Raw genomic sequence first — 14,318 nt, 5'->3', positions numbered from 1 at the left:
AGTCTAACTGGGTATGCTATATATTTAATTTCCTCCATTTGAATCCTGTTTGTCATGCACACAGAGAGCATGTGGGTGGATCCTGCCTGCTCACCTTCCTTTTCTGGAATGATCAGCTGAAATGCTAATAAGGAAGAAGTGTGGTGACAGCTGAAATGAATGGCATTATGTGCTTTGCCCAGCTGGCTCAAAGATCTGGAGGTAGATGTGTGATCTTGTCAACAAGTGAGCATTCTTGATAGAATCCAGAATGCGGCAGCTAGACTGGCGACTGGGAGTGACAGCCAGGACCATGTAACACCGGTCCTAAAGGGCCTTCATTGGCTCCCAGGGCATTTCCGAGCACAATTCAAAGTTTTGGTGCTGACCTTTAAAGCCCTAAACAGCCTCAGCCCAGTATACCTGAAGGAGCATTTCTACATGATAAATACCAAGGTCTACACACTATTTCTTAGTGCAGATAATAAAACTTTCCTTACTATACTATAATGATGATTTGTATTTTGTTTTAAACCCCCCCCCATTTTTTCAATTGCCCAACTAAGGTAGCCTTAAGAACTTTATGCCTTTTTCTAAAAAATAACAAACTAGCTGATATTGCTGGTGTTTATTACACGTGAGTCATACATTTATTGTGGTTTTTTAAAAAGAACCTAAGGGAACTGTCCTATCTCTTAACAATAGGTATATCTGTAAGCAACATTTTAATGAATGAACAGATCTGTCTTTTTAAAGCTCACAAGTATCTCTAACAGTACAGTCTACTACCTAAATTATATATAACGTTTCATTTTCTCACCGTAGCATAGGAAGCTTACATCTGATAAGAAATTAAGTACTGTATTGCCAATATGTCAATTCCCTCACTTTTGAGGGAAAGGGTGACATTAACTGTCCACTTTTTTCCCTTGGCTTTCAAAACTTCGAGGAGTTGCTGTCATCAGTACTGTCCCTGTTAGCACCATCAAATCCACAAAAATGATGATGAAGTTTGAGATGTGACTGGAGCACAAGGCAGAGCATGACAGGGTACCTGTGGCAGTAACTAGCGAAAAGACCCTGATGTTGGGAAAGATGGAGGGCACAAGGAGAAGGGGACGACAGAGGACGAGATGGTTGGACATTGTTCTCGAAGCTACCAGCATGAGTTTGACCAAACTGCAGGAGGAAGTGGAAGACAGGGGGGCCTGGCGTGCTCTGGTCCATGGGGTCACAAAGAGTCGGACACGACTAAACAACTAAACAACTAAACAACAACAACCATACTTTATACCAGCAAAAAAAAATGCTTGCTACTTAGGCAGACTGGAATTTCAGCAGAGAAGCCACAGTGAAAAGCACCTGCATTCAGTCCCTTGTTGTTTTCTCCAAATTGTGAACTCTCAATATAAAACAACAGAACTCGAGATGGCCAGGATCAACACCTTGAAATTCCTCTGAATCTTGACTTCGCTACAAATATATATGTACATACTTTTAAAAAGGTCCTTGCTTATGAAAATAATTATAAAAGAAAATATTTAAGAGTACAGCGGTACCTTGGTTTAAGAACAGCTTAGTTTATGAGCAACTTGGATGAAGAACACTGCAAACCCGGAAGTAGGTGTTTTGGTTTGTGAACTTTGCCTTGGAAGCAGAACATGTTTCGCTTCCTGTTGAGTGTGTTCCATTTGTAAACTGAGTCCCCCACTGCTATGGGAAAGCACGCCTTGGTTTAAGAACGCTTTGGTTTAAGAACGGACTTCCGGAATGGATTAAGCTCGTAAACCAAGGTACCACTGTACTGTATACAGAACATACCCAATAGCCGTGTGTGTGTCACATTGGGTGCTTGCTGCATTCTGGAGTCTTCGGTGACAGTAATTGAGCCTTCCTCCATGCTTGGGAACTCTGTCAAGTCACGGGTCCCACTGCTCTGACTAAGCCTTCTGCCCAAGGCTGCTGGCAGGTTGCTTGTGTCTATTTCTACATGAGGCTGGTACCATGTTTTCATTTCCTGAAAGTAAAATATAGGGGAAGGGAGGGAGAGAGAGAGAGAGAGAGAGAGAGAGAGAGAGAGAGAATAGAAAAATGAATGATTCTTCAAGGCAAGCTTTAAAGAACCTATAATTTTCTCCAACAACGTGTTTTTTTTAGTGTATATGCATTAATAAATTATTATTATTTATTATTTATACCCCACTCATCTGGTTGGGCTTACCCAGCCACTCTGGGCGGCTTCCAACAAAATATTAAAATACAGTACTGCATCAAACATTAAAAGCTTTCCTAAAGAGGGCTGCCTTCAGAAGTCTTCTAAAAGTGTGGTAGTTGTTGTTCTCTTTGACATCTGATGGGAGGGCGTTCCACAGAGCGGGCGCTACTACTGAGAAGGCCCTCTGCCTGGTTCCCTGTAACTTGGCACAGTGAGGGAACCACCAGAAGGCCCTCAGAGCTGGACCTCAATGTCCTGGTAGAACGATCCGGGTAAAAGATATGATTGCTTGTGCACCAAAATAGGTAAAGGTAAAGGGACCCCTGACCATTAGGTCCAGTCGTGGCCGACTCTGGGGTTGCGGTGCTCATCTCGCTTTATTGGCCAAGGGAGCCGGCGTCCAGCTTCCAGGTCATGTGGCCAGCATGACTAAGCTGCTTTGGAGAACCAGAGCAGCGCGCGGAAACGCCGTTTACCTTCCCGCCGGAGCGGTACCTATTTATCTACTTGCACTTTGACGTGCTTTTGAACTGCTAGGTTGGCAGGAGCAGGGGCCAAGCAATGGGAGCTCACTCTGTCGCAGGGATTCGAACCGCCGACCTTCTGATCGACAAGTCCTAGGCTCTGTGGTTTAACCCACAGCGCCACCTGTGTCCCTTATGCATCAAAATACTTTATATGAAAGAGCTGTTCTTTATATATATAAGAGCTGTTCGACAGTGGAATTTGCTGCCAAGGAGTGTGGTGGAGTCTCCTACTTTGGAGGTCTTTAAGCAGAGGCTTGACAACCATATGTCAGGAGTGCTCTGATGGTGTTTCCTGCTTGGCAGGGGGTTGGACTCGATGGCCCTTGTGGTCTCTTCCAACTCTATGATTCTATGATTCTATGATTCTATGAAAAGATTTGAGGACTCCTTACTTCACATGGCCCAGTTCTCTGCCTCTATCTGGAGTTCTGTTAGGACCTTTGTTTTCCCCCCCAGTCCTTTTGGTTAGTTTAGAGCAGTGTTTTTCAACCACTGTTCCGCGGCACACTAGTGTGCCGCGAGATGTTGCCTGGTGTGCCATGGGAAAAATTGAAAAATTCGAAAGATTTTTTAAAAAGATAATGTCACATTTTCGCCCACTAGGCGGGCGCCGGACTGTGTCCACCCTATTTTCCATCCATCCTGGGTGGGGATCAGATCGGATGGGATCAGATGAGAGCGGACAGGCGGTCCGCTCTCATCCTATTCCCCATAGAGAGCAGCGGGGCTCTGACATCTCCCTCTCCGCACACAGTCATCCGCCGGCTCAGCGGGGATCAGCGGATCGATCCCCGCTGAGCAGAGAACAGTCCGCAACGTTTTTGTTTGCCATTAAAGAAAAAAATATTAAACCATGCTTGAATGTCGGAACTGGTTACTAAAATTTTTGAATCCCACCACTGATGTTAAGTGTTTGTGTTTATTTGATTCCTATTCAAGAGAATTACTTTATATATAGTCAATATAGGCACAGAGTTAAATTTTTTAACATTTTCTAATGGTGGTGTGCCTCGTGATTTTTTTCATGAAACAAGTGTGCCTTTGCCCAAAAAAGGTTGAAAAACACTGGTTTAGAGAGCCAGTGTCTCCACCCCTCAGCCATGAAGAACACTGGGTGACCTTTGGGGTACTCACTGTCACCCAGCCTAACTTATTCCACAGGGATATGGTGATAACATGCACTACTGTGTGACTATTCTAACTGGATGAAAAAAAATATGGAAAAGATTGCAAAATTACCTGATTAGCAGTAGATCTATGTCTGATTGCTTCTCCCAAGGAGATGCCACTGACATATGAAACCTGAGTCCCACTGCTGCTTTGGCTTAACAGCTCTTCTTTCGGACCTTGACGTGGTGGCGTTGTTGCAATAGGCTGAAACAAACAGATCTTTTTAATAATGATGGCTGGAGAAACTGGTATTTTGTCCTATTTTGTCCTGCAACACCAATTAGTTTCTAAAGTTTTACAGATATTCCGCAATATTTTATATTGCTTGCTTAAGTCAGTGAGGCAAGAGTTGAATACTACGTTGGAACAATGAGTTAAACAGCAAAATCCAATTATCTGAATAGTCGCAGGAGCACCCAAAACATTTCTCAGTATCCAAAACTCAGTAAAACAATACTGCATGGCTATCTGTCATGGATGCTTTAGCTGAGATTCCTGCATTGCAGGGGGTTGGACTAGATGATCCTTGGATCCCTTTCAACTCTATGATTCTATGCATCCACATATTATAAAAATATGCATTTTCCAGGCATGAAGAAACAACGGATGTTTAACAAACATATTATTGAAGAGGCTGCCTTGTGAAAAGTTCCTGTTCTTCTCTGGCTTCTTAATCTCCTCATGCCTCAGAAAGGTTAGGATCAGTCCAATACATTTATCTTATACAAAATGCTTATTAACAGTATAGAAATTTACTTATGCATGCAACTACAGCTGCAAGAATGTTACTTGCCTAAAAATGGAAAGAAGTGGTAGGCCCAATGAGAGAAGAATAGATACAAAAACTTATGGACTATGCAGAAATGGAAAAACTTACCGGAAGAATAAGAAATCAAGATAACAAACTTTTTATAAAAGAATGGAAATGGTTTATTGAATATTTACAGATAAATTCTAAACAGATAAAAACATTGGCAGGATCTCTTTCTCTGTCCATCTACCCACCTGTATCCGAAAACTCATTTTCTTTCTGCCCCCCCCCACTTGTTATCAGATGTTACAATTTCCCCTTTACCTTTGTGCCTACAAGCTGATGTAGTTTGGTAATTAAGCCAGCAAGCTTTTATTTTAAGAGTGAGGGTGTTGTTGTTGTAAAAAAGGAAAAGAAAAAACGTTAATGGTCTGACATATCCTGTGCACTAGACAAGGCCCTCACTCCACCTTCCCACCTTAATTCCAGTTTATTGAAGGAATTGAATAGGATGCATACACCACTCCTGGGCAAATCAAAAGGGGTGTGTGATGAAGCACGAACAATGAAGGCAATTAGTACTGGGTAAAACGCAAACGGTATTGATTTTAGATATGTTAAGCAGAGGTAATTATGTGGGTGTTCTGAATGATAATCAAACAAGATGAGTAAAGCAGACATTGCCTTCAAAGGGGTCCACAGAGAGCAGATGGAGACTAAAACAGAAGACGAGTAAATCCAGGGGGGTGGGGGCCACATTTCTTTGGTTTCTTCCTAGTAGGGAAAAGAACCAAATGTAATAGCTGTATTCTGAACTGAGCCTGGACATTGTGATCGTACCACACCTCTGCTTTATGAATGCACTTGGCTCCATCGTTCTGCCCAGACACTGAGGTCCAGCGTCGAGGGCCTTCTGGCGGTTCCCTCCCTGCAAGATGTAAGGTTACAGGGAACCAGGCAGAGGGCCTTCTCGGTAGTGGCCCCCTCCCTGTGGAACGCCCTCCCACCAGATGTCAAAGAGAAAAATAACTACCAAACTTTTAGAAGACATCTGAAGGCAGCCCTGTTTAGGGAAGCTTTTAATGTTTAATAGGGTATTGTATTACTAAAATAAGCCGCCCAGAGTGGCTGGGGAAACCCAGCCACATGGGCAGGGTATAAATAATAAATTGTTGTTGTTGTTGTTATTCCTGTTCGGTTCCAGGCTAAATTCAAATTGCTGGTTTCAATCCTTCACGCCCTTTTCTTGTTTGGGACCAGGGAACCTGAAAGATTCCTTGCCTCTGTACCTATCTGTCCATACTAAAACACCTCTGGCCTGCGGGCCAACGTAGGCCTGCCATGGAAACCAAGCAAACTAGCACCTGTCTGTCTGCCAGCTATTACCAGACAACCGAACTGTGATGGCAAAGAGTTCTTCTGGTAACATGGCAGCACCACAAAAAGGAAAAGAGTTCAAGAAACGGCGACAGCAATGGTGAAACGGGAGGGACGGAGACCATGACAGACAGTTAGGAAAGGACTGCTACCTGTTTAAAAAATGGGACATCCAGTTTCTATGAAAGGATCTGCTAACTGTGATTGGAGGGGTCCTTTGCAATATTTGCTCCTCACACAGCCTGCTTTGCCTCCTACTTCTTTGCACCAGCATCCCATCATATCCTTGAGCACCATATGCCAAATTGATTGATGTAACCTGGAAACCCTATAAAAGAGATCTGGCAACCAGATAGAAGGGAGATCCTTCTGAATTCCAAAACAGGAGACTAGGCTTCCCTTCGCCAGCATCTAATGCTGAGTATTTTACAGTCATACCTAGGGATAAATACGCTTCAGGTTGAGCGATTTCAGGTTGCGTTCCGCGGCAACCTAGAAGTAACGGAGCGCGTTACTTCTGGGTTTCGCCGCTCACGCATGCGCAGACGGTCAAAATGACGTCACACGCATGCGTGGCAGCGGCAAAACGCGACCTGCGCACACAAGCTGTAGCATCTTACATTCTGTTCAGGATGCTAACGGGGCTCCGGAACAGATCCCGTTCACATCCCGAGGTACCACTGTATATAAATTTAACTCACCCAACAGGATCCACGGCATTTGGGGTTGGCGTGCCTTTACTTCAGAGCCAAGCAGTATATAGAATATTCAAGACTTACCGTAGCTGTAACCGTCCTTGTCAGGAGAATGAATGGGGCCTGGGGCATCCAAGAGCAGTGAGATATTTCAAATATCTCAGCACAGGAATGAAGACCCAGCAAGCACCAACGCGGCAAGGCCTCCCCCCACCCCCCAACTGCCAGGTGGGGGAAGCCATGCCCTGTCTAAGCCTCAGCTATACTGCTGTCATAAAGACTGAGACCTTTGTGAGATTCGGTTGTCTGCCTCACCCTGACAACTTTCACAAATCATCACATCATGTTATATCCTGATACAGACTGAGGGGAAGCCTCCATGCCGAAGCAAATACACAAATGCTGCTAGTTGATCCCAAAGAACCTCCTACTCATTCAGGCTGCTTTCCTCCTTTTATTACTAGAATTCACTTATTAATTGCCTTCTACACACATAAGATAGTTAGAAGCGCTTAAAAACACAAATACAACAAATAGATTTAGAACAGAGCTACAGTAAAACCCTGGGGAGCGATATATACACAAGGCATATGCTACCATCATGAATGAAGATATTATAATTCAAATCTGTATGGTTACACACTGCAAGCACACAGATTAAGTATTAACAATAATTCTTTGGAGGTGTCTGAAGGAATGGATGCCAGTAATGAACACCAAATAGAATATTTCATATCTCAAAAGAAAGTTAATTAACTAGAGCCTCAAAAACTGCCACATTAGTAACTGGAAGAAGTTGACAGCAACAATACATTCATATGACTAGTTGCCAAAGAAAGCGTGGAGGGATGAGGAAATGAAAGAGCAATGTAGAAGGAATACAAATATCCAAGAAGTTGCACCATTGGGTGCAGAAACTCTAAAAAAAAATTTACTTTGGTAGCAGCCAGAAAAACAAACAGGAACAAATAGACTTATAACTTCAAATTAATGAAACTGGAATAATCCCTCTCCAGGGATGTGCATGTAATTAAGCTAAGGGACGAAAACCTTGTCAGATTTTGAAAGTGCAAGAATTAGTTCTCTTCACTAAAATACATATTTTTTTGGGGGGGAGACACTGACAGCTGTGAACTAAGCTCATTTCATCACAGCTGTATCAATCAATGTGCAAGGCAGAAAAACTCTCGAGTACCTGCTGTATTTAAGAAAACTAAAAGAACAACCAGTGATTTCAGGATAGGCAAATAATAGATAACCAGGCTAGAGTCTACTGTAAACCATGAAGATGGTGTGAAACCATCAACCTAAACTGGAATTAATGTTAAGACGCATGTACTGTATGTTGTCCCTAGAGAAATGCATCATTCAGGCAGTAAACACAGAGCTGAGAGAAAATAAATAAGGAACCTAGGATGCTGTCTCATACAGATCAAGCCAGTGGTCCATCTACCTCAGTATTCTTGACACCAACTATCAGCGTCTCTCCAAGGTTTCGGAAAAGAAGCCTGCACAGTCCTACCTGGAGAGATGCCTGGGACCTTTTGCATGTAGCAGCTCAGCGTTAAAAGTAGAAATCGTTATACAGGAGACAACCAAGAGGAGGATGAGAAATTCTCAATAGTTTTACAGCCACAAACATTCAGAAAATTCCATGCCATGAATAAAGGAAGGAAATATGCATGCTAGGGAAAGAAAATGTGCCTGTTGGCTTGTTTACTCCCCTTGTTCTTTTTGAAGACTTTGGGTAAGCATGTACCAGTTTAGCAGACAAGGAGTGAACAGTAGAGCTGGGCAACAGTTCATCCAAACCTGGTTTGAAGTGCATATCATGATACAGTGGCACCTCGGGTTACATACGCTTCAGGTTACATACGCTTCAGGTTACAGACTCCACTAACCCAGAAATAGTGCTTCAGGTTAAGAACTTTGCTTCAGGATGAGAACAGAAATCGTGCTCCGGTGGTGCAGGGGCAGCAGGAGGCCCCATCAGCTAAAGTGGTGCTTCAGGTTAAGAACAGTTTCAGGTTAAGTACGGACCTCCGGAATGAATTAAGTACTTAACCCGAGGTACCACTGTATTGGTTTCATGTTTGACCTGGCAATATTGTGAACCATGGTGTGTGTGCGTGTTATGCCAAAATCACAACGCAGGAAAACCACGAAGCCAGCTCATGCCTCTACATAAAGGTAAAGGTACCCCCCTGACTGTTAGGTCCAGTCGCGGAAGGTTCTGGGGTTGCACACTGATCTTGCTGTATAGGCTGAGGGAGCCGGCGTTTGTCCACAGACAGCTTCCGGGTCATGTGGCCAGCATGACTAAGCCACTTAGTCATGAGCAGCGCACGGAAACACTGTTTACCTTCCCACCAGAGCGGTACCTATTTATCTACTTGCACTTGACGTGCTTTTGAACTGCTAGGTAGGCAGGAACTGGGACCGAACAACGGGAGCTCACCCCGTCGTGGGAATTCAAACTGCCAACCTTGCAATCGGAAAGCCCTAGGCTCTCTGGTTTAGACCACAGCGCCACCTGCGTCCCTATGCCTCTACGTAGTTCCACCCTTATTACAGACATTGTGATATATCGGTATATCACAATGTTTAGCTGGTGTTATACAGTATTGCAATGCTGGAAACCAGACATTGCCCAGCCCTAGAGAACAGCCCAAAACTAAATTTCAGAGGGGGAAATGGCTTTGATGGTCTAAACTTGACATCATAACACAACCAAAAGCAGGTTTTAACACCGCAGCTACCTACGAACTTTCATGCATGGAGATTCAGAAGAACCAACAATCTTACAGAGGGTTTGAAACAACACTAAACTTTAGCTAATTGTAACTGGAAGCAAAAGCTTCTGGATTCCTGCAGGGTGTCTAGCCTTGCTCCCATTACAATAAACAACAGTTTATAATGAGGTCTGAATGCAGCCAATGCTATACAACCAGCAGAGTTTATCATGTGTGGCACAATCCACCTGTCCCCTCAGAATTAGCTAACTCCTAATTGGAGTGGAAACAGTCAGCAAAGGACGCGTACTGTGCAATGAGCACCTCCACCGATCAGTTCCTGACTGGGATATTTTGACAGGTCACAAAACCTTGTTGCCAAGAAAAATAAAGTATTCGTTCTAGCTGCTTAACCAAAGGAGTTGTGCAGTATGCCAGGATTATTCAGGTTTCCCAGAACTCCGATACTTGCGTTGTCTGCCGCACAGAAGTTGAAGGGAGGGTTGTACCAGCACAGCAGAACACAGTGTTAGAAACAGATATATAAGCTAATCGCCAAATGGCACAATGGAACGTTTAAGCACCTTGGCATTATCTTTATTAATTTCATTTCTATAGCGCTTTATATTTTAAAGGAATAAATACCCAAAAATCTCATTTCAAGCAGGTAAAATGGTGGGCATCGCTCCTGCCTGTCTTGCCAACCATTTTATTAGCTGAGAATAAAAAAGTTATTTCAGCCTGGTGAAGTCTTCTATATAGCATTAAAGCTTACATACTATTTCAGCAACACTCACAGGTCAACCCTGCTTATTCAACAGGATCTAGACAGAGGCAAGTCGAAGGAAGACAGACACATCCTGAGTTTAATTTCATGTGAAGCCCTGCCTTCCTCCACAGCTAACTCCTTCTAGTCTCTCTCAGAAGTACAAAACTAATGACACACCCTAGAGAGTAGAGACGGGTTGGGAACAAATATAAATCACACTATTTAATTGTTTAAAACTATGAATTAACTGCAAGAGATGCAGTTTTAAAGGGTCTTGATTTGGCTCACAGGTAGGAAGTAACCCACCCCTGGTACAAATAGAAGGGAATTTGGATTATTTCAATTTGAAGGATGTATCACTCATCCCTAGGTTCACTAGAGTCCGAATTGATTTTCTGTGCTTGAAAACTGGCAGTGAATATCAAGCCTCTCTTAGGCTCTGATAATTACATGTTATGCTTAATAAAAAAAATCAAGAACGGCTGCGAACATCAACAGCTGAAGATACTAATTTACACCCCAAACATAAACATGTCTAATTGGACTTCAGTAGGGACTTGCTTCAGAACAAACATGCTCAAACCAGGATGCCTGTAGAAGCAATGTTTTCGCACAAGCATGAGTAAGTTATGGGACAACCATCCACATCTACCCCACAAACATATGGGGCAAAAGGCTGCATTCACTCTACCCTCCCACTAGAATGCCACTAAAAGTACTATATGCCACAACAGAGCTCACACATCCATAATACTAGTTCACGATGGTTCTCCATGGTTTAGAAGAGGGTACCCAAACTTGGGTCTCCAGATGTTCCTGGACTACAACTCCCATGATCCCCAGCTGGAAGGAGCAGTGGCCGGGGATGATGGGAATTGTAGTTCAAAAACAGCTGGAGACCCAAGTTTGGAGAACCCTGGTTTAGAGGATCCTCCTTGCCTAGACAAATACATATTTTTACTTCCAAAAATTAAAGTCACAGGCATCCACAAAGCAGTGGCAAACAGATCTGAAAACTTTACACCATCACCACGGTTCCAGATGATACTTCACACCTCCTTCCTCCTAGCATAAAGATAAACCAAGGAGTGGCCAACTTAGCATTACACCCAAACCAGCAACTTATGGTTTGTTTGTTTGTTTGTTTGTTTGTTTGTTTGTAAAAAGCAACAAGTACAATTCTAAGCCAGCTACTCCATGGTTAGCTCCCTGCTGGGCACTCCACTTCTGAATGTGGCCAGTGTAAAATAAAACTAATCTTCACATTATTTTTCGAAAAACGCACAGGCATATATGCAGGTCTGAAAATTCACAGCATAATAAAAATAGTACATAGCATATTTTTTAACAAGGAAAGTATCTGTTCAGCAAGACCTCAAAAGAAGGTCACAGTTAGCATACCTTGCTTTTGAAAAAGGGCAAGTGATTCCCTTCCTACATTTCTGTTCTCCTCTCCATTATAAAATGCCCTGGGAATTTTCACTGGAGAACAATTATAGCAAATAATAAAATAAACTTCACTCAGGCACACTGTAAGCAGTTTACTTGCAAATCCCACATCCCCTGCTAAACTCCTAGTGTCTTTCCTTCAATTATGAAAGCAACAATGCTAATTCGGATTACTGCAATGGGCTGTATGTGGGGCTACCCTTGAGGATGGTCGATGGGCTGCTGTTGGTGCAGAAATCAAAACCCAGGATGCCTGAAGGCAGCTTAACTCCTTGCATTGTCGCCCATCTGCTGCGAGGCCAGTTATGAGATTTTGGCAAGAAGATATAAGGCCCTATGCAGCTCAGGACTACATTACATAAGAGACCAACTTATCCTTCATATATGGTAGGTCACTAAATTCCACAGGACAGATTCTCCCGTAAGTCCCTAAAATCAGAAGCCTGCTGCATCTCTAAGCAGGGCCTTCAGTTTGGCTGCCCCTGTTCTGTTAAGCCACTTCCGACATCAGCAGGAAGTGGGGTTGCGGGCTCATGGCCCCAACACACGCACGGAGGCTGGTTTCCAGCCCCACGCGATCCGGGGAATCCTCAGGCCTCGCGGCCCAGGGATCTCCCTCTTTGGTCCGCACAGCTGTTGTGGTTTCCCACCCGCCCGCCCTTTAAGGTTTCCCTTCTGACCTTGCTATGGACTTCAGTTGGTCGCCGTTAAGGGGCCTGGTAGGAATTTTTTCCACTTGGCAAATTGGCACTGGCCATTTGGTTTTTTGCCTACCTCGTAGCAAATCGTCACAACTTCTTGGTTTTGGCGGTTAGGCATTGGTAGGGGTATTGTTATGTAGACGTGTTGGGGGGGAGCGCCATCACCTCCCCCAAATATTGAAGGGTAGTCCGGTAAAGGATTCCGGGGGCCGTTGCCTCGTCCGAAGCCTATGGAGGCCAGGGCCTAAAGCGCGCCCCCAATCGGTCACCCCAGGGGAGTTCCTAGTTGATGTGCATCAACAGGGCTCCCCCTGCTGGTGTTAACCCTTCCCGGATTTCAAGCAAACAGGCTGAAGCAGAATAGTCTGATAGGACCAATGCCTAAGCCAATACCGCTCTTACCTGTAACCAATAAAGTTGTGGCCAATTTTAGCCCATTAACCTTAAATAATTGTGTCCTGTCTCTTTACTGGGGGGGAGGCGGGAACTCGCCACGCAAAACAACATTCCTATAGAGCTACAAGAAGAACCTATTCTTAATAATTAAATACAAATCCCAAGATTAATTTATCACTGATATAAGATAATTTTGGTATGACTGGATGTTACAAGCGGAAAGGCTTATTAAAGCTAAACTTAACTTTTAACAAATCTAACAAAGGGTGTCAAATGCACTGTATTAATGAGAACTCCTACACTGAATGCCAGGTGAAGGAAATGTGCCATATCTAAAGTCACAAACCTGCACAACAAAAACAGCAGCCAACTTATTGTAGGTATCAGACAGTTTGCATAAAAGGTTATAAACCCAAGATAAAACGTACCATCTTTATAAATCAGAGTTTTCCAAACTGTGTGTCGCGACACCTTAGTGTGTCAGCTGCAACGGTTAGCTGTGTCAAGCAAAAGCTCTCATAAGGAGTTAGCTAAACCTCCAGTTTGCTAGTAAAACTGAATTACTGTGTCGCGAAATGATGCGTGTCTAAAAAGTGTGTCACCGACATGAAAAGTTCGGAAAGCTCTGATATAAACCAAGAGAGGTAGAGATTTGCAGGGGGTGGGGTGCGGACAAGGTCCTCTCTGCTCCACACTGTGGACTAGCACCATGGGAAACACATTGGGGGTGTCCTGCAAGTTCAAAGTGTGCGCAGACACACACTCATCATTTATAACTTTTTGTTTTAATATGGGGGGAGGGATAGAATTCCCCTTTCTGATGCATTTCCACACATGCAAGCACAAAAAACCCTCACAGTATTATGAATAGGAGGGGGGGCAGTGAAGTGTCCTTAAAAGAGGCCCCCCAAGTGAAACCCCTCACCCCCTAATTAAAGCCCTACCATCACCCCCAATTAAAGCCCCCTCACCCACATCATCATAATAATATTTGTACCCTGCCCATCTGACTGGGTTTCCCCAGCCACATTAAAGCCCCCACCCCAATTAAATCCCCTCACCCCCAATTAAGCCCCCACCCCTCCAATTAAATCCCCTCACCCCAATTAATCACCCACCCCAATTAAGCCCCCACGCCTCCAATTAAAGCCCCTCACCCCCCCAATTAAAGCCCCTCACCCCCAATTAAAGCCCCCACCCCTCCAATTAAAGCCCCTCACCCCCAATTAAAGCCCCCCACCCCTCCAATTAAAGCCCCTCACCCCCAATTAAAGCCCCCCACCCCTCCAATTAAAGCCCCTCACCCCCAATTAAAGCCCCCCAACCCTAACCCTTATACTCACGGGAACTTGGCCCTCCTCCTTCTCAGGCCCCTCCATGGCTGTGGGGAGTTGAAGGGAGTCGGGGGGGGGCGCTAGTAACGGCAACAGTGGGGGGGGGTTGGCTCAAAGCTCCGCCCCTTTCAGCGCCCCCCGCCCTCTTTTCTTCCCCCCGCTCCCGAGCGAGCCCCCCGAGTCGAGGAGAAGCGCGCGTGCGCATGCGCCCGCGGGGCCGCTC

The 14,318-nt window shown here is 44.4% G+C and overlaps 1 protein-coding gene across 1 annotated transcript in view; it reads right to left on the bottom strand.

The window, feature by feature from the left end:
• Positions 1 to 14,318, bottom strand: part of ALMS1 (ALMS1 centrosome and basal body associated protein) — a 71,293-nt gene extending 56,975 nt beyond the window's left edge. The window contains exons 1-3 of the mRNA XM_082236236.1: positions 14,105 to 14,318; positions 3,961 to 4,095; positions 1,801 to 1,996 (exon numbers count right to left, since the gene is read on the bottom strand). Of these exons, the coding sequence (XP_082092362.1) occupies positions 1,801 to 1,996; positions 3,961 to 4,095; positions 14,105 to 14,140 (367 nt within the window). The 5' untranslated portion in view covers positions 14,141 to 14,318. The remainder of the gene's footprint in view (positions 1 to 1,800; positions 1,997 to 3,960; positions 4,096 to 14,104) is intronic.

The sequence above is a fragment of the Podarcis vaucheri genome (assembly GCF_965113315.1).
Source record: "Podarcis vaucheri genome assembly, chromosome: 9".
Classification (NCBI taxonomy): Eukaryota; Metazoa; Chordata; class Lepidosauria; order Squamata; family Lacertidae; genus Podarcis; species Podarcis vaucheri.
Note: the sequence above shows the minus strand (reverse complement) of the source record. Positions and strands in the feature narration are given on the sequence as shown.